The sequence below is a fragment of the Lycium ferocissimum genome, chromosome 3 (assembly GCF_029784015.1).
Source record: "Lycium ferocissimum isolate CSIRO_LF1 chromosome 3, AGI_CSIRO_Lferr_CH_V1, whole genome shotgun sequence".
In the NCBI taxonomy this organism is placed as follows: domain Eukaryota; kingdom Viridiplantae; phylum Streptophyta; class Magnoliopsida; order Solanales; family Solanaceae; genus Lycium; species Lycium ferocissimum.
This window is the reverse complement of record NC_081344.1, coordinates 26107824-26130730: the sequence shown is the minus strand read 5'-3', so window position 1 is coordinate 26130730 and position 22907 is coordinate 26107824. Positions and strand designations below refer to the sequence as shown.

The 22907-nt window shown below is 35.9% G+C and overlaps 1 protein-coding gene across 2 annotated transcripts; it reads right to left on the bottom strand.

Annotated features, from left to right (window-relative positions):
• Window positions 1–8749: 8749 nt before the first annotated feature.
• Window positions 8750–13655, bottom strand: LOC132050108 (serine/threonine-protein kinase SRK2A-like). 2 transcript variants are annotated; one of them, XM_059441166.1, is made up of 10 exons: window positions 13255–13655; window positions 13050–13178; window positions 12183–12257; window positions 11969–12070; window positions 11767–11820; window positions 11504–11596; window positions 11272–11364; window positions 10865–10969; window positions 10655–10753; window positions 8750–9495 (listed from the first exon to the last, which is right to left on the bottom strand). In XM_059441166.1, the coding sequence occupies exons 2-10, from the start codon at window positions 13167–13169 to the stop codon at window positions 9175–9177; spliced, it is 1062 nt and encodes a 353-aa protein (XP_059297149.1). In that variant the 5' UTR covers window positions 13170–13178; window positions 13255–13655; the 3' UTR covers window positions 8750–9174. The 2 variants fall into 2 exon arrangements, with proteins under 2 accessions (XP_059297149.1, XP_059297150.1); XM_059441167.1 differs by having other exon boundaries at window positions 13050–13212; window positions 13366–13655.
• Window positions 13656–22907: the final 9252 nt, after the last annotated feature.

The following is a 22907-nucleotide window of genomic DNA, read 5'->3' as shown; positions in this document are numbered from 1 at the left end:
AGGGTTTAGGACTCGAGTTCTTGAATTAGAAATATAGAGGCAGGGGTAGTCAACTATAGAATCTAGATGACTACGCATGATTTATTTAGACTCTCGTTATTGAAATTCGTGCTACTCCTAGACTTTCCCGTTGTGGTCTCCGAATTTAGAAGTAAAGGATGAAGACTCCATGATTGTTCGTGGAACCTGCCGGCCTCGAGGTAGGTTATGGTTTACTTGAGTTAGCGAAACGTATATATATTATAGAATTGACGAAAGAAATCATGATTAGGTCTTGGGATTGGAGTTAGGTTGGATATTAGATAGGTTGATATAAATTGTTGAATTACGTGGACTGTCACCATTGAGTGAATAGTCGTTATGCTTGAGGAAATATGGTGGTGATTATACTCTTAGAGTGAATAAGTAAGAAGGTGTGGATTCGCATATGTACTGAGTTGATCATTAAGAGCTTGTTGTACTATTGGGCGGGGTGACTTGTGTGGTAATTGCATGTGTCTTCATTAGAATATTCATGTCGTGATTTAGCGGATTTCATAATTGTGTGATTAATGAGTGAGTTATTTGGATCTTGTTTTGACTTGTGGCATGATGCTTTGTGATCTTGATATTGATATTGTTGACTGATCATATTTCATATCTGCTAATGAACTGGAAATATGTGAGATACACATTGTGGTGAGAAACAGAATATACACACACGCACACGCGCGCACACACACACACACACACACACACACACACACGAAAAGTCACATTTGACAGGGTGTGAGGATGTGGACTAGTTAAGGGCTCATGATCCGAGGTCAGTTCCGGAGCAAGTGGTACATGGTCACCATGGGTCCCCTACAGGTCATGGCTATTTGGGCAAACAATACCATTTAGCATGTGTGTACGGATGTGATACTAACTCGGTTGCATTACATTTTACTTACTTATATTCGGGTGATAGAGGTGATACTCGTCTTGGCTGCATTACATTGAATCATGACTCATTCTGGTGATTTCATATTTAATTTTCCTTGTTGCTGAGCTATTGTGTTCACACGTAACTCCATGGTCCTGTTTGATAAATGAAGGGAGGTTATGTTAAAGTGATCCGACTAGAATGGCTACGGTTGGAACGTACGGGAGAATTATTATCGTCACCCGCATTGCTCGCGCTTACTCTTATTGTTTAATCGATAAATTATTACCGACTGTTGTCTATTTTGAATTGTTATGCTATCGAGTCTGCCCGTCAAAATTTGAGTCTATTAGATCATTGGAAGAAGGGTAGAGTTGTCACTTGTGAGGGAGGATTCGTAAAGGTGTACGATTGTACTTATCGATTTATTTTATTGATTTTACACTGTATTGCGTGAACTAATCTTAGTCGGCCTACGATGCTTACCAGTACGTGTGGTGTACTAATACTACGTTTGCTATATCCTTTTGGGGTGTAGATGTGTTTTCAGGTTATTGCTTGAAGGTTTCTTAGGTCGGAGTGGTGGACATCTTCCTATAGCTTTTGTGCATCTCATTCCAAGGTAGAAGTTGTGTCATTTTATTTTAAGTCTATTCCTCTGTATTGCAGAAGCTCTTGTACATGTCTAGACTAGGTCTCGAGAAATTATAAGCTCTAATTTTATAAAGAATTTCATTCATGTTTTTTCACTTAATGTTTATGATTATCAGCTATTGAATGGGAAAATGAGTTTTAATGATAGGTTGGTTGGTAAGGGTTCGCCTACTAGGAGGTAATCAGATTGGTGCTCGCACGATCCATTATTTGGGTCGTGAAATTAAGCTACGGAGGTATGATCTTGTTAATCTTTGGAACCACTTACCTTCAGTTTGGTGAACAAGAAGAGGGGTTCTTGGAGCTCCTAGGATCTGTTTAGAACTTGGAAAGATGAAAACGAGGTTAAAAATCGATTTGGGTCCTTAAATAGGTTTCCACCGCCACCCACTTACAGTACTATGTACGGGCCGTAAATTTCACCTGCGGTCCATAGGTGTGGCTGTAACTGGAGTCTACTTGGCAGCACTTCCTTAAAACGTACACAACTTCTTGTACAGAGAATGGATTTACGAATGGTTTTATGGGTTGGAAACTAGACTTAAATACCTTTAATTGGATAGGTAATTCACCCAATAAATCATTATATCCTAGGAGATATTTTTGGTTGAAGCTGGACAAATTCTTGTCTAGAACTCTACACTTGGGGAGGGACCGCGCATACGGTGGACATACAGCCCGTACCTCTCATGTACGGTCCATATGTCATGTCAAACTTATCGAACTTCGCCGAAACTCAGTATTTTCAATCCCCTTAACGTCCAACCTTTGTTTAACTTATGAAACACTACATTCTTAATCTTTTAAGATTAAATACGACCTTATTTTCTTGAGTTCAAATACGGTTTATCTACGTCAATCTACATCGAACTTAGTCGCACATAGTTCAGAGATATTACAATCGCGCTCTCCTTCCCCGACTCCAAGCCTTCCGCCTTATGCTCCAGCTGCTCCGTTCAACTCATTCACCCAGGCCATTCTACCTATAGCATCTGATGTTCAACTGGCTGTTGACGCTACCGCAGCTTCACAGGTTGGGGCGGCTCAATAGTATTTCTGGCCTAAATCCAAGATATGTAGGTAAAAATCTCATAGTTACTTGCTTGCTTAAATTAATTCTAATTCATGTTTTTCTTTACAGAAATGGGCTAAAGACCTAAAGTCATGAGCCTATTAGAGATAAAATTAGTGGTCAAAATAAATTTTTGATAAAAAACATATAAAATTATTTATAAAAGCTAATATATTGCAAATATATATAATTCAAAAGTTGTGTATATAATTTGTTGGTTTGATTTCTTCAATTTATTTTTAATAAAGTTAAACCTAATCAAATATAGTCGGTTTTTAAAACTTAAAACCAAACCTAAAAAGGAATCGTTTTGTTTATATATATATATCTTATTTTTTTTTCCAAAAAAATTGACTTGTTAGCCTAGAATTGGTTAAAAAAAAATATGGGGCCCTTAAATTTAGGAGCCTAAAGCACTCGCTTCCGTGAAGCCGGCCAGGGATAGTCGATTGCATAATTTTGTATTACTTTTTGCATGTATTGCCGAGCTGTTTTTCTGCCCTTAACATAATGAAGTTGTTCCTTTATCCTATTAAGCATTTTTCGCTGTCTTGCTTGTTTTCAACCCTTAGAATTATTCTAGTGCTGCCTTTCATAGCCAAGTGCAAGTGAAAGAAGACTTTTTAAGGAGTGTGAATAAGGGACCAGGCTATAAAGGATTACTTTAGCCAGATACTGAACACTTAGCCGTAAGGGTTTTCCCGTTTCAACCCTTTTTCCAAACTATGTTCTTAGTTGCGCGATCGGGAAAAATACTCGGGATTGACCGAAAGCTTTGGTTGGTCTTTCAGGATTTTCCTGTTTTCTAACCCTTTACCAGAACCAAGTTTCTGACAAAGTCTAGGTACATGACTTCCGGGGGCGTGTTATGATCGGGAATTAATCATCCGATTAATAATAAATGAGGGCCCTTTTTATGTTCGGTGCTTATAAGGAGAACGTCTCGACCTCATTTAGACACAAGTTTCCCTGTAGAACTGTTTACAGGGAAAATTGTTACAGTTGAATTTGTGTACGTGGTCAAGGACACGTGGATCAATATGACCGAATAATGAGATAATATGTAAATTAAACGAGATAATTATAAAGAAAGCCAAAGGAATTTAAAGCAATAGCCTGAGCCTTAGGGAAGCTTTTGAGCTAAAGTCTCCGAGCAAGCGAACAATCAGATCTTAGCTTAGTTGAACAAAAGCAATTAAGAACTAAGAGCAAAATAAGAGCAAGATAATTCTTGTATATATTTTCAGATGGTCCTTACAATGAGATGAGCACATCTATTTATACTAAAGCTATGGGGTACAGATTTCATGAATCGTGCCCCTTCAATTACCAATAGTAATGTTGCAATAAAAGGTAATAAAGAGTAATAAAGGCTAGAGGAAACTTGGGGGTCTTCTGTAACAGTTGTGCATCGAATGGTGTCTGACCGGTGAGTTGGCACGCTCTTCCGGACCCTTTGTAATTTCTACCTCTAGAATTACCGAATTAATTATTCGGAGCCTCGTATGATTTCCCGGAGCCCCTCGTTCGCGACTCGGATCTGACTTGTCGCCATCGCCATATGTCACCTTTTGATACGCCCACTTGGTGTCTATGAATTTTGCCCTATACAGATAGTCCCCCCACTTTTCGGTTACTCGCTGAGATGTGACCGGGAAGTGGAAGATTTTCCCCTTTTTGCTTCATGTAATTACCCTCGCGACTGCCTCATTAAAAACCTTATCGGAAAAACCCAATTGGGATAAAAATCGGGTGAAGGGAAAAAGAGTGCAATACTTAGGGACTCATGTGATAACTCTGCCACTGGTTCTTCTACCATCAACGGCCAGTTGGTGCTAAAAAAGTACCTACACCACAGAAAGCTTGATCTCCGATTTTTAGTGCTCACCGGAACTTCTAATCTCTGAGTTTTGACTCTCGGGTTTTAAGTTTTCCCAAGAAAATTTAGTGTTTGAATTTGACTCTTGGATTTTTAGTTGTACCCGAAACTTTTAATTTTAGAGTTTCTGACTCTACGGTTTTTAGTTATACCCAAAACTTTGATAACCTCGCAGCCTTGGAGGCTGGGGATGTTAATGACCAGGAATTTAAATCTTCTAGCTCTAGTAAAGTCCGGAATAACATGTCTGGTTAACTTTATTAACGGGAATCAAAGCATCCGGCTTTAGACATTTGCATGGATGGCTTTATAAGAGAGGGTCCTTTTATTTCGGTGCTTATGAAGAGGACGTCTTCTGTTCATTTAGGCACTTGTTCGGATTCGTAATCCTTATTTGCTTTTAAGAGTAAGAAAATTTAAGAATGATTTTGTTTCATTTGAACGTATACGATAATGTTTAGAAGGCGCAAGTTTTGCTTCATTTCCTTGAACGTACACAAGTGTTTACAACTTTGCATATATGACTTTTTACATGAAATGAACAAAAATACCTTACAAGAGAATTGCGGCCAGGCTGACATCTATTGGGACTAGCCGGTTCCTGAGTCAGATTCCTTCTATTTTTCCTGGGGCTGATCTAGAAGTCCCCAGCCCTTTTCTTTATTATTTCGGAGCCAGTTCGGGCTATCTCTATTATCTTATTCGGACATGATGCGTTTGGCCACAGTTGCCTCTTTTTTTTTTTTTTAAGTCACTGCTCCAGAGCTATTTTCAGATGCTTCCGGTACTTATTGTTGCGGATTCCGCTGCTTTGATGAGACAATGTTCGTAGACATTACTGTTCTCCATCTGAGTTGTTTTTTGGTGACTCGCTCCGAAAACGCTCCTGCCTCCTGTCAGTCCGTGGTCCCGACGGGTATGGTTCAAATCGGTGTCTGGAATACCTCAGATCAAAGTTTAGTTGACCTTGATTCCGAGCTGTAGAAGATGCCGGTATATTTACCTGTTCATCTTCTACGTGAATATTCGACGTATTCCCATTGTGAACATCTTCCCATGCTGTTGCCTCGAACTCTAACAAATTTTCTTTGAGTTTTTGTGAAGCATCCGAACTCTGAGGGTTGAGACCCATAGTGAAAGCCTCAGCTGCCCATTCATTCGGAACCACAGGCAGCAACATCATTTCCTTATGGAACCGAGTGACAAAGTCCCGGAGCAAGTCAGTATCCCCTTGCGTTATGCAGAAGATGTCTTCCTTTCGCGTTCGCACCTTTCTGGCTCAAGCATGTGCTTTGATAAACATCTATGTGAGCATAGCAAATGAATCAACAGAGTGTTCAGATAGAAGATACTACCAAGTTAAATCCTCTTTAGCCAGTGTCTGTCCGAATTTCTTGATCAAGACTGATTCGATCTCATTTGGTTGGTCTAGCCATTATGTGCTCCTTTGGATCTGTCGTCCTGTCATACTTGGGGATGTCCGACATCTTGAACCTCTTTGGGATCAACTTCGGTGCGGCTTCGACCTTATATGCCCGCTGGCTGTATCTCTTTGCATCTAGGCCCTCCACGACTGGCGGAGCTCCAGGGATTTGATCCATATAGGCTTACAACTCCTTCGCATTATTTTTCGCTTCCTTAGCGCTTTTATTCATCTTATCAGTTATGTCTGTCATAAATTGCAAGACTTGTGTCCGGAAAGGATCATCTCGGACGGATTCGCTCCCGGATGTGTCTTCATTTCCAACGGTTCGTTCGTCTGTTTGATCTCCACTGGGTGTATTGTTTCCGATGGATCTTTGCAGGAGGAGTCCCCCCGGGCCCTCTGACTCTGGAGTTTGGATTACTATAAAGTGTTGAGATAGTTTGCTACATGAATTTCATCTCCTCCATCATTGACTGATACTGCTCCCTCATGATCTGCATTGCTTCTTGAGGGGTTTCATCAGTAGGTGTTATTTCCTCAGTAACCCGTTGATGCGGACCGTTTTCCAGGACAATTGCTCCATCATTGTTCCCGGTAATGAGATGAATTTGGTTATCAACAGCGTTTGTCATATCTGAAATATATGTTCTAACAAAAAAGACTTAAGAGAATTAATATAAGAAAGTGGGTCAAAATGATACCACAATTGTCTTGGCCCCACAGTGGGCGCCAAACTATTTAGGCGAAAAATCATTACCGTTGAATTTGTGTACGTGGTCAAGGACACGCGGATCAATATGACTGAATAATGAGATAATAAGTAAAATTAAGCAAGATAATTATAAAGAAAGCTAAAGGAATTTAAAGCAATAGCCTAAGCCTTGAAGAAGCTTTTGAGCTAGAATCTCCGGGCAAGCAAAAAATCAGATCTTAGCTTAGTTGAACAAAAGCAATTAAGAACTAAGAGCAAAATAAGAGCAAGGTAATTCTTGTATATATTTTCAGATGATCCTTACAATGAGATGAGCACGTCTGTTTATAGTAGAGCCGTCACAAATTCTATGAATTGTGCCCCTTCAATTACCAATATTAATGTTGCAATAAAAGGCAATAAAGAGTAATAAAGCCTAATAAAGGCTGGAGGAAACTTGGGGGTCTTCTGTAACGGCTGTGCATTGAATGATGTTTTACCGGTGAGTTGGCACGCTCTTCCGGACCCTTTGTAATTTTTGCCTCCGGAAGCGAGTTACCGAATTACTTATCCGAAGCCTCGTATGATTTCCTGGAGTCCCTCGTTCGCTGACTCGGATCTGACCCGTCGCCATCTCCACGTGTCACCTTTTGATACGTCCACTTGGTGTCTACGGATTTTGCCCTATACAAGAACCTTTACGATTTAAGCGCGGAGACTGTATCGTGTGTGTTTTGCGGCGGAATTTGTTCGTTTAAGTTCGGAAACTTGATTTCGACTTAAGTCTAGACTGGGTCGCTTGGTTTGATGCTAACCTATACATTTGAGTCCAGAAACTTGTTTTTCGACTTAAATCCGGAGACGGTGTCGCTTGGTTTGGCGTTAACCTAAACTTTTGAGTCCGGAGACTTGCTAATAACCAAGTCAGGTGGGAGAAAATGCGGAATAATGTTCACTTCATTTTCATAGAGGAGCAAAACGGCCCTAGTTGTACATGAACCTTTGTGGGATCGCCAACTTTCACAAGGGAGAAAAAAAAATTCTTAATTATGAAGCTTGTCTGAGTAGCTCCAGTGCTTCGAGCAACTTGACAGGGCAGTCCCAGATTTTCGAGTAACTTGATGGGGCAGTCCCAGCGTCACTTGATATCCCTGTGCAGTAGCAACTTGATGGGGCAGTCCCAGTGTCACTTGATAATCCTGTGTGCTCGTCTGTTCCTGGATTACTGGAGTGACCTGTGATCGCTCCCTGGGGTGACCCCCCCCCCCCACCCCTCCCGCCAAGTGCTTGAGTGTGAGGGATAAGGACACGGGCACTGGAGTTATCTCGGACCTCTTGCCCCTGAGTCCCAGTGTGCACTCATGGTAATATGCTTTACATTTGTTGCCTTAACCTTATTTGGTTAACGAAAAAAGTATATTTTGGTAATAGCTCGAGGCAATTTGGTTAGATATAAAAGTATGTATGTTACTAAAATTTGATTAGACTTGGAAGTATAGACAAATGTAAGTTAGATAAACAAAAGAGTCGCGTATTATGAAGAAAATTTCTCACATTAGATTTTTTTTTTTTTTCTTTTGATAGTTCTCACATAAAAATGTTTCAACAGATTTACTGGCGTAGCCACATAAAGTGGAAGAAGGTCAATTTGACACCTTCCATCGAAAAATTTAAAATTATAAAGTAATATAGCGATTAAAAAAAATATTTTTATACATGCTAAACGTTAAACACCCTTGTCATATTATTGGCTTCACCACTGAATAGATCATAAATTTGTCAAGTGGTTCAATTCTTACTAAATATATAGTTATGGAATGGACAAAAATATTTGATAAAATGGACTATAACTAATTCTTTGAAGCTATAAACACAAAGAAGCGATCAAATTAAGGTCTTTAATTACCCTCTCTGTTCACTTTTACTTGTCCACTGCGAACTTGGCACACCCCCTAAAAAATAATAAATGAAGTGCATAATTTACGTATACTCATATTAATTAGTGTATATTTTTAATGAACTTAAAATCTGAAATGAGTAATTGATACTATGGATAAACCGGGAAAAAAATTGTCTTCTCTAAAAAGTGAACGGAGGGAGTATATTGAATGACCAAAATATTACCGAAAATAAATCAATCTTTCATATTCATAACTGAGAAACCAACCATTCAGTGTACACTATCATAATATTGACCCAAAGCCTGTCAATTAAAACTCAAGTTTGTCTGAAAACCAGGCACTTTAGGCTTATAATTCAACGCCTTTGACTAACAAAATCAGCATACCATTGCCCTTGCAACATAGCAATAAAATTCACAAGCCCCCTGACCAAAAAACTATAAATTTACAGACTTCCTTAAATCACACACAACAGGGAAAAGAACCAATTTTAAACAACCATGAAAAGCAATACATAAAAGCTATAGCTCTCTACAAGCAACAAAGGTTAGTTAAGACCTTAGCTACAACCAATTTTACACAACCAAGAAAAGCAATACATAAAAGCTGTTGCTTTCAACAAGCAACATAGATTACTTAAGACCTTAAATGACATGAAATTCTCCACTTTCGTGTACCTGCTTCACTTGCTTTTCGTATTCATCTTCTTCTTCGTCGTCCTCTTCTAATTCTTCTTCGTTTTCCCCGTCTTCTTCTTCACCAACCCAGCCAAACCCTCCGACTGAACGGGAAGCTGGAGCAGGGGTCTTTGCGTCTTCCACAATTTTCATGATCTCCTCCGCAGTCTGAAGGGAAAAGGTTGGATTTTCTTTTCTGTAATAAGCAATCTGTGCTGCTTCTGTTAATTCCCTAGGCAAATTCTTCAAAAACCACGGGTGGGTTTTGATTTCTTTGATTGTAATTCTCTGCAAAAGAAATGTTCTTATTCAGACAGGCAACATTATCAGCACTTCACATTTGTTTTGATTGTCTGCTGTATTTTCTCTTTTCTCCACTAATTTTAGATGATTACAAAGTTGGATCAGACAAATGTAAAGGTGAAAACTTAAATCACTAGCAAATGATTTGGATATATTTATCATTATTCTTAATGTTAAAAAATTGGAGGGACAATGACAAAGCAGAGAGATCATGTAATGGAGCTGAAAAGCATAACCCTGTCTCATCTGAAGATCCAGATTTTTGGAGGGTACACTGTCAGGATTTACTCTCTGGATGATTCTGACGCTCGTCCCCTTTGGTAGGTATTTTACGATGTATCATTAATACAATAGTATCAAAAGACGGGAAAAAAAGCACTAGCCCAGGCTTCCAAATGCTGTATGGGGTGAAAGAGGGAGCAGAATAAAGAAAACACCAGCACTAGGATTCATTTTTCTCAGAGAAACTGACCATACTAGACTATAGCAGACAAGTAACTACTCGAGCTATTTGACAGACTAGACATAGAGTACTAAGCTTCGGTCCCAAATTAGCTGGAGTTGACAGACCACATATTGCTGCTTTTAATCTATCGCTGCCGCCTTCACATGCAACTGTGATGGTTTCCTGATACTATAACTCGATATTGATTGAAGGCGCAGAGAACATAGTGCCTTAACGAGAACCATGGAACACTCAATTTACATATCCTCGAAAGAAGCACTGTCAAGTCACTTCCAGGGTGGTGGGGTTAGGAAGAACAACTATGAAGTTCAATTTCAGCAAAAAAAGCCAGCTTCGATAGATGTTTAGGTTATCCTCAAAGAATGATAAACGTTTGGGCACGTTACTGCTTCAAAAGAATTATTCAACGCCGTATTACAGTTGAAGGATTTGTTTCAGCTGTGAGAGATACAGGGAACGAAAACCTCAATCTGATTGAATTGTCACATTGATGACCTCACTCAAGGCCATCTGTCAAATGCACATGCTGGACATTACATGCTTATGGAAATGATGTATTAAATAAGTTACACCTGCACCGGAGTGTTAGCCTTCAAATCTATCCAGGACTAGCTTAGAAGCAATTCAAGCAAACTTTCATTAGAACATAGGTAACTGAGAGAGGGAGAGAGAGCATACTCTTGCTGGATTGGCAACAAATATGCGAGAGAGAAGGTGCCTACAGTCCTGTGATATGTGAACATAATCGGGAACCTTATACTGCACCGACATTATTCGCTGAAAAGAAAACATGAGAAGAAATTAAAAAGATGACAACCAATATTAATCATTTACTAGATTAAAGCTCTGAAAGGGTTTTAATTTATGAAAACTTAAAGAAGAACTCACTTGAATAGTTTTCCTAAAGTTCTTTGGATCCTCCTGGTCTTCAAAAGGGTATGCACCAACCAGCATTACATAAAGTGTCACTCCACATGACCAAACATCAGCCAGCTGAAACAATCACAACCACAAGTTAACAGGGTTAAAAGTGAGAGAAGTTAAACATTGCACTCTTTAAGGAAAGGAGGGCACAAAACTGAGGAATTAATTGTGGAATCATAACCAGAAAAACTAAAAGGTCTTATTGCCACCACTTACTATGCTTCCAGATTTCATCTCATTAAAAGAAGACCGTAAACAACATGTTGCTCCTAATGTCTCAGAGACAGCATAGATCCATGAACTCCAGAGGATAAACAGAATGTTGCCACTCTGACAAATGTAAAAGTCAATAAAAGAAATTACATAATTACCTTGCCATCATACTCTCTTCTAGATAGAACTTCAGGAGCAATATAAGCGGGAGTTCCAACAGTTGATTTTGGCCTTGAATGCAGCAGAGACGACTGTGATTGGAAGAAATTTTTTTAGGGATATTAGCCTTCTCTTCTTTTTCTTTCCCCTTTATTTTTGGGTTTGAAGGGTGGGGGTGGGAAGAATGGGGGAGCAAATAAATTTTCTTAAATCACCCAAACATCATCAGACCTTTGAGTATCCAAAATCGCAAATCTTCAAGCGTGGTGCTGGACTGCCGTCCAATAGAGTATTCTCCAGTTTCAAATCTCGATGGCATATTTGCTAGGGCAAAGACAAGTTTCAAGGAAAAAGCTCCCTTAGTTGAAAGTGGAAGAAATTTGCAACAAACAAAGAAAATGCTCACGAATCTAGGGCACATTCATAAGACGCATCGAAACTTCCCATATACATGTATAACAAGTCTACACGTTTTCTACTAAAAATTTGCTCACCATGTTGTGACAGTAGCAGACTCCTGAAATAAGCTGCTGGAAGAAATATCTAGCCTGAAAGTGGCAGCAGAAAGAGACCAATGAACAGAAGCTTAAAGGCCTTCAAACCAAAGGGCATCCTTCACAGTGTTCTTTATCCCTCATATCATATGTGTGGTCTATGACAGACCTGGCTATAGGCAGTTAAAAAATGTAACTTTACCTCATCTTCACTGAACCTTCCGGCATTGCAAATGCGCTCAAACAGCTCTCCGCCAGCTGCATATTCCATAAGAATGGCAAGATGAGTGGGGGTTAATACCACCTGCATCTCAGAAAACAATAACACGATAGTTCGATTAGCTATGTCCTTGCCATTTTTCTTCCATTTTCAAGTTTAACAAACAGTGCGGTGGGAAATAAAGACATATACTTGCCTCTTTGAACCGAATTATGTTTGGATGTCGAAGCGATTTATGATTTATGATCTCCCTTGCAACATTCTCATCAATCTACAGTCAAAAGAGCCACCGCAAATTTATTAAATGATATTTATGTGCTGCAATCATACAAGAACACAACACGCTGGAGAATGGTAAGAGACCTGATTAATCATAACTGTATAAATGATTTTTAGGAATATCCATAAGGTATACTTTGGCGAAATTTATATTACACTCTTTCATTTAGATGTCCCAAACATTTGATAACATTCCACTTCTACAAACTTTTACATTTTACAAGAATTCAAAAGTAGCTAAACCATTCAAATTTTAAAGTTTGATATAATGCTCAGTCCCTCTACAGAACTACCTTATCAACCATTATTTTAATATTTTCTTCCACTATCACTATTACAATATAAGTGAAATTTAGGGTAGGCTATCTACAACACACCCGGTGCGGCCCTTCCCTCGACCCTGCTAACACGGGATGCATGCGCACTGAACTGCCCTCTTTTAATCAGTAACAAGGCAACCCGGTGCACTAAGCTCCCGCTATACGCGGGGTCCGGGGAAGGGCCGGAGCACAAGGGTGTGTAGTGCGCAGCCTTACCCTATATTTCGCAAAGAGGCTGCTCTGCCGCCCTCGAACCCCCGACCTTCCCGGCCACACGCGCAAAGAACTTCTGCCGTCTACGCGTCGCTCCCTCCCCCTTTTTTCATCACTATTAAAATATAACTGAAACTAACATCTTAGGCACTGTGTTCAATCAACAGGCAGTAAAGTACAGTACTAATTAGAAATAAGATGCTTGACATTGAAGCAATTCAATAGATGATTTGGTGATATAAAATGCAAACCTTGTGGCCTCTCTCAATATATTTCATTGCAACCAGCTCTTTGGTCTGCTTGTGCCTCATAAGCCTTGCAACTCCAAAATTCCCAGACCCTATATCTTTTACCAGCTCATAGTTCTCCATCTTCTAATCCTTTAAACAACTTATCTGTATTACAAAAATAATCCTGAAACACAAAAAAATTCCCAAATTGAGCTTCAGTTCATACTTTATTTTTAGACCAAATCCTCTTTAACACCAATCAAGAACAAAAGAACAATCTTTGGAATTAATAAGATTTCCACAAAATCCAAATTCCCAACAAGCTTCAATTAAGCACCTTCAAGCTCAATTACATAAAATCGGAAAAGGGTATTTGGGAAATTTGTGTATTTAATTAGAATTAGGGTTTCTTGAAGCCAAAATGTTAAAAAGGGGGATTTTTTTTTTATTTTTTTTTTGAAGGGCTCAAGAAGAAATTTGAGGTTGAAAATTTGAGAGTTAACTATGGTAATTAGGGAAAATCAAGGACTAAGAAGGCAATAATGGAGCGTGGATAGATACTGGGAATTACAGAGTGGTTTGAAATGAAGTGTTATCAGACAGGTGGGAGAATAATCTCGTACTACTTGTTTACTCCCCCAGTCAGAATGTTATACATTTTTATTCGAGACCGTTTGAATTAATTTTAAAGTTAAACAAGATTAAATTAACTCAACATTTTAAAATTAAAATTTATATATTTAAAAATTATATAAAAAGTGCTATAGGTTAGGTTGTTTCTCATATCGATTTAGTAAGAAAATATATTTTAAAATATTAATTAAAGTTCACACAATTTGAATATAGAAGGAAAAATATGGGAGGAGAGCGGGAGTACTATTTTTATTGCACTTTCCTAGGAAGCTTATGTCTCAACATGCATGATGCAAGTATCTTTGTCGTTTTAAAATAATAGTAATGACGCGGTGGCAAATGAATTACAAAACACTTCTATTTTTAGTTACGATATACTTTTTTGTTTTGAAATTTTCTTTCAAAGAATATGAGTGTATTTGGATATGACTTTGAAAGAATTGGTTTTAGTCCGTTGAAATAATTGATACTCAGTCCGTTCTAATTTAAGTGTCTTAATTTCTTTTTTAACATATCTCAAATCAGTGTATTTTTATATATTTATTAAATTGACAATTCAAATATTCTACATGCAGTGGCGGAGCCAGAAATTTGGCTAATGATGTGCAAATTTTTCTTCTCACTAGTATTAAGGGTGTGCAAAATTAAATTTATACTCATAATAGCTAACATTTAAACTATATACACCGCGTAATTTTCCTATTTAAAAGGTGTGCATTCGATTGACAAAGTTCCCGTGCTATGCCTACATGTCTAGTTTAAAACCACAAGATTCAAAGGACACTTTAGTATATTATACACATATTTAATTAAGATCACAAGATTAAAAAGTCTCCTTTTATACTTAAACTTCGTATCAAGTTAAATTAAGACACTTAAATTAAGCCGGAGAGAGTAAAAAATTTCCTTTTGTTGCTCCTTTTTTTCTTTGAAAAGTAAAAAAACATATTCCTTCCTTCCTGATTTGACTGCCACTCTTTTCTCATATAATTTGTTCTGAATAGAGAGTCCAGAACCTAAATGACCCGAAAAGAGATAAAAGTGACAAAAGTTATCTCATAAAAAAAAGTGGTTAAAGTACATCTAACATAAGAAGACTGACACGTAAAAGCACCGTTTATTTTATGAGTAGCATATATACTCAAATCTCTTTATAATTGCCATTTGATGTAAGCAGCGTTTATTTATCACATACATATTCTCCTTTTAACCCATTTTTCATATTATATTTTACCTGTAACAAAGATTTTATAAAAGCTAAGCGATACACTTACCTCTCTATAACAGCCATACTAAAATATTGTGTAAGAAATTTTGTAAGAAATATACTATGTATAAAAATAAAATATTAAAATATTTATGGTAATCATCATTAATGCCATGCATATTGTAAATTTCAAGTACAAAGAGTCAACTTTTAAGTTCTTAGACAGCTATTGAATTCCTTTTTGCTGAAAGTTTGGACAAAATTAGCATTGCCATTAGTGTTATATTATCACTAAGAGACTCCAGTTTGTGAAACAATCATAATTGATTGTAATTTTACGCTAAAATTTAAATATTTAAATTCTCAATTAATTTTAAATGCATATGTTCCTTGGATTTTAATTCTTTATCGGTATGGTACAACTAGTTATAGAGTTATTAGTAATTAATTAGTCTTTTTAATTTTTAATTAATGAGATATGAAAATCAATTGCAATTTTAAAATTAACAAATATATTTTTTTCGTTTATAACATAAAAAGTAAAGAAAAATAGTTGTTTGAGTACTTTTATTTATAACAGTTAAATGAGATCTAAACATCAAATGTCAATATACATGCATAACAACATCTCACTAAAAGTGCCATGAAACTTTCGGACAAATGTTTCGCATTAAAGAGAGGATGAAACGAGAAAAATGTGTTACATAAAAGCCTCAAGATGCACTAAATTTTAGACGTCAAAAATTGATGATTCAAGGTATTAAAAGATGGAGATAGAATTGAAATCCGGCACAAAAAAAAAGTTATCTCAAGATCTATAATATCTCAAAATCCAAATAAATTTAGCAAAAGATCTGTAACCATTAAAATTATAATCCGGATAGGTGACATCAACTAGAAGCCTAATGCTTACTGAATTCCAATTATATTAGAGATGTAGCCGCCAGAGTATATTAAGGGAGAAGGGTCAAAAATGCTCCTCTATTTTGGGAAAAAAAAGTTAAAAATATCCTCCGTTGCAATTTGGATCAAAAATATCTCTCTTATCATTAAAGTTTTTAAATATACCCCTGTATTAACGGAAATTTCCAAAATAACCTGATTTCATTTTTAAACCCGTTCCATTTAAGCCCGATCCAATTACATAAAAAACTCATATGCGACTAACTTGTTCCCGAGTCCTACATCTGGAGCCACTAGGCACAGGAGCGGGTAACCAATATGGATTTTTTATTTAGTTGGATCGGGTTTAAATGAAGCGGGTTTAAAAATAAAATCGGGTTATTTGGGGGGTTTCCGTTAAGATAGGGATATTTTGAAAATTTTAATGACGGAAGAGGTATTTTTGACCCCAAATTTGTAACGAAGTATATTTTTAGCCCTTTTCCCAAAATAGAGAATATTTTTTACCCTTTACGAATATCGAGATATTACGTATCCAAATTAACAAAGCATTTTTAATATTAGGAATTCATATAGTTAATCTCAACTAACTTCAGATTAAGATATAATTATTGTTATTTTTATTATATTTAGTTTATATGTCAGAGCGCTATTTATTTTGGTTGCGTTTCAATCGTACGTGTGCAGTCAAAAAAATTGAAACACAAGGCCTTATTAATAATTTTTTTTTATTTCTTTTGAAAGACAACTTTGTTTTCGAACAAATTAAAATAGACACGTCAATCCCCAGTTAGGCTAATGCTTGGACAAATCTCATCCAAACTCCCTATGGATAATACTTGACTGAACAAACATTATTCCAGTCCAATCTTTATTTGGTTGGTGGAAAATTGAACAAGTATAGGAACACGAGTTCCATATATAATAAAATAAGTGTCTGCCCCTGCTGTGGCTGCAAGCTGCACACAATTGTTGATCAGCTTGATTTTGTTTATAGCCGATGTAGCTATTTTTCTCGCAAAAAATTATTGGTGTTACTAAATATGATAGTTGAAACTTTATATCCTGCAATTTACATTTAAAGCCCTATTACCTTTTATCATAATGAATGTACATATATATCATTTTGAGATGGTAAAAAATAATTACGGCACTAAACAGTATTCTGGATATTCAGCATGAAATCAGTCTTATGACCTGAGGTTACATTAAGTTTGAATAGTATTGTATGATCATAAGATGGATATTTTTAAAATAATATACTCCCGCCTCTCAATCTATGTGGGACACTTTCTTTTTAGTTTGTCCCAAAAAAATGATAATATTTTATATTTAGAAATAATTTAACTTAAAACTTCTGCTTCTATCCTTAATGAAATGATTTACAGCCACACAAATATCTATGTATGTTTTAAACTATAAGTTTTAAAAGTATTCCTTTCTTTCTTAAACTCCGGTGCCTAATCAAACCATATCATATAAATTAGGACGGAGGAAGTAATTTTTATATGAGCCCCACTTTTGTCGGATGGCGTAAAGAAAGTACACAATCATGCATTGGCTATGCCATTCTTTAAAGGAAGTTCGCAATTCTTTCTCGAGATGAAATCATCGGAATATTTTTTTTAACTAATAATCCGAAAGCTCTTCCAAAATATTGTCCAAAAGGGCAGTAACGCAATATAGTGGAAACGAATGTGAATTAATTACCTATTAGAGGAGTCTATTTAATTAAATGAAAAAAACTAGTTACACTAAATAGAACTCAAAATCTTATCATATCATTGTACCCTCGTCGTTAACTCCATTTTTATTAGATTTCTTCTTTTTAACAAGGGAAATGGTAAAAATGCCCCTCAACTATGGGAAATAGAGTAAAATTGTCTTTATTTTAACTTTGGTCCCAAAAATATCCTTATCACTCATGGATTGGTTCAAATTTGCCCCCCAACTATGAAAAATATATAAATTTTCCCTCCATTTAAATTTGGTCTCAAACAGACTCTTATCATGAGTGCACTAGGTCATGTTTGCCCCTCAATACTAACACACTTCCAATTTTTTTTTTTTTATCCATTTAAAATATATTACTACTATATATAAGAGACAATCCAAAGAGTTTTGTAGTACTTAGTTACATTATAACCATTTAGTTAGTTTGTCAACTAAAAGGCTTTGCTCCTTCAAATATTTGCCCTTATATTTGTTATTTATTACTTCATATACCAAAGTATGTTTTCAATATATCAAGATATTTTCAAACCCTTTTTGGCAATACATGGTCCCTTAGACTAACTTTTTGAAGGTGAGGTATGTACCATGATTTTTTTCTATGTCTTATTTTTGCCCCTAAGTTATTTCTTTTTTACTTGGGTTGCCACATCCAATATGGTACATATATTTTGAGCTCTTTAAAAATACTTGCAAAGTTGTGCATGGTTATGATGTCATCTAATAGAAATAACTATGCACAAAGATAATCTAAAATGGTAATAATAATAATTTTGGAGAATTCATTTGGTACTGGCAGAGCTTCGACCATATTTTCTTACTAATTCTAAAATTGCCATTAAATTTATTTTGATCAAAATTTTATTAAAAAAATTATTTTGAATATATAAAGGTTTAAGGATATAACACAATTATACAATAAAAAATAAATCGACAGAAAATAAATTTCAAAATCGATCCTTAAAGAAAATAAAAATGAGAAGGAACAAAATTATTAGGTATATACGTCGTTACACAGAGACATGATTTAATTATTTAAATTTATCCAATGCTAATGTATTTGGAGCTATATCATAGTTATAATATTATTATAAAGCAAATTTAGAAAATATATTAGATAAAAAAAAAATATCATTTCATCACATGCATTTCTTGAAAGGAAAAGAAAATTTTTAATTTAGAAAATTCATTATTTTTCATATCTTTTAAATATTTTGAATAGTCAAGTATTGAAATTTATAGTACTTCTTATATAATTTTCAAATATGTAAATTTTGAAAGACTTAAAGATTCTATGTCCGAATTCACTGTCAAAACTAAACTGTTTAACTCTCGAAATTTAAACTGTGACACATAAATTAACTCCAGATTACTTTATTCTGTGATGTTGGAGCCCGCTCAAAGACGGCTTCCCGACACTAGTTTTATTATTAAGATGGAGTGCTACCATAGTAAATAATAATCTTAACCTCAAAAGTTTCTTGTAAAAAATCCTAACTAAAAGAATACACAGATTGTCACGGCCCAATTAGCCGTGAGTGGCACCCACACTAATTCTCCTAGTGGGCGAACCATCCCCTTAACCAATTACTTAATCATTTAAACAATCAAAAATTAATAAAATTGTAAATCATAAATGTCTTAACCATGCCATAAATAAATAAGCACAAATCCTATCTATTACAATAAAATCCGGGCATCGTACAACGACTCTAAAACATAGCGTAAAGAATGAACAATTGTAAATAATCATGCGAAATGAAACAGACATCTAAAATTAGATCTTCGGGCGGTACGGCATGATAGGCTCACCTCGATCCGATCGTGAACCGGCCTCAACATATGACGGACAAAGTCTCCGGCACATGTCACTCAAAATTAAAAGTGCAACCAACACTATAAGATTAGATATAAGTGGGATCAAGATTAACGTATACATTCATAAAATTAATAAGATAAAAGTAGGCACGACAAGACATAACCAAATAATGTCATCAATGATGGTATTAAGATAAGTCCGACCCACACACACGAATAATAAAACTACTTGCAATGATTTCTGACACACACACTACTTGAAATTTTGCTCAAATAGTCATGACCTCGGCAGCGACCCATGGTGTCATGTACCACTCGCTTAAATCGCCCCGGCCTCGGATTACGAGCCATAACTAGGCCACATCCTGACCCCAGCAAATATATATATATATATATATATATATATATAATATATATATATATATATATATATATATATATATATATAGGGAATATGATCACAATATGAATCCCAATATATTTCCAGTTCAACAATCAATATGGAATATGATCAGTCAATAAGTTCAATGTCAGGAATTACAAAGCACCATGCCACAAGTCATAACAAGACTCAAGTAATTCAATTCAACAACAACAAGAATATGCAACCATTTCAATCAATAAGAAGAGTATATATTGACTCCTTCATTCCCAAAACACAACAATTTCATCTCAAGTTTCGGTATATGAAGAAATGACAACAAGCCCACACAATCAGAATTCATACCAACCAAATCATTCTTTCTCCTATCACAACTTTACTACATATAGAATCAACTAACTAAGGTCTAACTCAAGTAAGTTGTAACCTACCTTAGATGCAGAACTGGAACAATGCAAACTACTCTGTAACAGCTTTTCCCTTCCGTAATGCTTCGGAACGTTCAAAGTCTAGCAATGTAATTCTAAGTGAGTAATGAATCACCTACTTAAACAAGAACAACAATTGGGGAGAAAACCCAATTACTTGTACCTTTGGGTGAACTATCGCTTATTGCAATTTCATCATAACCTTAGTCCCAATGATCATACTATCCCCAATTCATGGGTTTCTAATCAATTCAACCCCTTTCAACGGATTTTAGGCCAAAGTTTGCATTATTATGCTTACCCTAAGTCACAATATGCAATTTCCACCATTAATAATCAAGTTCTCATCCTCTAAAGTGATAATCTACACTCCTAGTAGAATAAACAACAATAAAATCAACCACCATCAATTATGTAAAGGTTTACAACTGCTAGGGTTCTACCCTTTTTCTCCACCATTAGAGGACTTTCAATTAATGTAGGAACTTAAGATGAATAAGGAATTAACAATGAAAAGGGTTGAGACTTACCCTCAAAGAAGAAACCACCAAGACTCTAGGAACTTCGCCTCTTACTTTCTAGGCAACAGTTTCTGGTGTAAAGTAGTGAATGAATTAAATTCCAACATATAAACGTCATCGCTTCCGTTGATCATCAGCTGTCAATGTTTTCACGTTAGGCAATGGCCCACTATAGCGAACTTCTCCCACTACTTGGATCTCATTAACTCCCGACCCCCCGCGGCGCGACTATCGCCCCGTCTATGGTAGACTGCACATACGCGCCGAGATACACCCGCCGGCAGCCGGTCACATCCGACCAGTGAGCTCTGGTTTTTCACCAGATTCTCACCCAAAATCCCAACATCAATCCGAGGCCCTACAGACACAAACCAGATATGCACATCAAACATGTTACGGACTCACCCGTGACCTCAGAATTCCCAACGGAGGTCAAATTTACTAAGTCCCCCCTAACGAAAATGAAACAAGTTTTCAAACAATGCACAACGTACACACAAGGATACATCAAGTCCTCAATTTTAGACCTCTAACTCTTTGAGCTTTCATTAGGCTCATTCCTAGTCTCGGAAGGGTACGAGTAGGGGTAAAATGGTCAAAATGCCCATAACGACATAGCGGGTCCTTACACGGATCCAAAATGATTAAAAGAACCATAAACATTTAATTGCTCATTATATCTGATATGTCTTTCTCCTATTTAAAACATTTTTACTTCCCTCAAAAGTTAACAACTGGTATTAAACAGAACACTAATTCTTGAAATTAAATAAATTGTTTTCATGGATATAAATAATCTTCAAGAACACAAATACAAATTGAAATTATTAAATCAATGTAAATAATTAAGAGTAAAAGAAGAAATTGCAGGGCGTTATTGAGATTGACTAAGTTGGCCGGGTCTCGTAAGAGCAGATTGATTAGGTTGGCTACTCTTCCCAAATCTCAGAGAATGATTTAATTCTACACTTAACAACAAATGATTTAATTCTACACTTAACAACAAGTTTAGATCATCCCAAAGAAATTGTGATTGATATCATGCCAAAAAGAACAAAATTCATCAAAAATCAATTTTATCTCTTTTGAGCTAAATTATTTATGCATATAACTGCAATTGGGCAGACCAATGATCAATAATCTTCATAAAGACATAAATCGAAAGAGAGAAGACTTATTACTTGCCCTTTGAGCAACACGAAATGTGTAATTCTGGAAAAAAAATCTACATATTCTTTTTTTTTTTTTTTTATTCTTCCTCGCATTGTCTTAAACATAGAAGTCAATTTTTTGACTCTAAACTAAAAGGGTTGATTGAAAAAAAATGAATTCTGTTGTGAACAAGTATGGATGACATGTGGATGCCATGTTGGCTATCACTGTAGCAACTCCTTTAGCCCAAGTTTCATTGGCTATAAATAGCCATGCTCTATAAATGAAAATGACATCCAAAAATACAAAAAGTACTACTCCCTGCTTTCTCTTTCTCTCTGTGCCTTTTTGTTGCTTTTTAATTTTAGTAACACAATTTTATTTTACAACAAGTTATCAGCACGAAACTCTAATCAAATTCTGCCAAAATTAAGTTTTATTAAGATGTGTTTTATTTTTCACAAATCAAGATTTTACTTTAATGGGTAAATGGTGTTCCTTATTCATAACACAGTATAAACATAGTCATATCTTTTAATTTGTGATTGCATTGAATTTTCATTCCGTCTTCTTTCATCTGTTCTATCGGTCAGTTTTCTTTTTATTCATTAACTAAGTTGCCATGGTCTTTTCTAAAGATTAAGCTTGCTACTATTTTCTTACGAAACACTGTTAAAATCTTTATGTCCCTAACGAACAATTATCAAGGAATAGTTCCCACTTTTTGATGCTTGGGGAAAGTTACTGTTCACTCTAAATTATAGATATACTCCTCCATTGGTATGATTTTATATATATATTCTAATTAATATCTCCAAAGTATTTAACTAACTCGTTTATCTTGTATGATAGCTATCAAAGCTCGAATTGGAGGCACTTGATATCACCGAAAAAAATTATTTATCATGGTCCTTTGATGTCGAAATTCACACCAAAGGTCTGGGGATACTATTAAACAAGGAAATAAAACATCAAGTCAAGATAAAGACACGGCTATAATTTTTCTTCGTCATCAACTCCATGAAGGATTAAAAACTGAATATTAACTGTGAAAGATCCACTTGAATTGTGGAATAATTTGAAGGATCAATATGAACACACAAA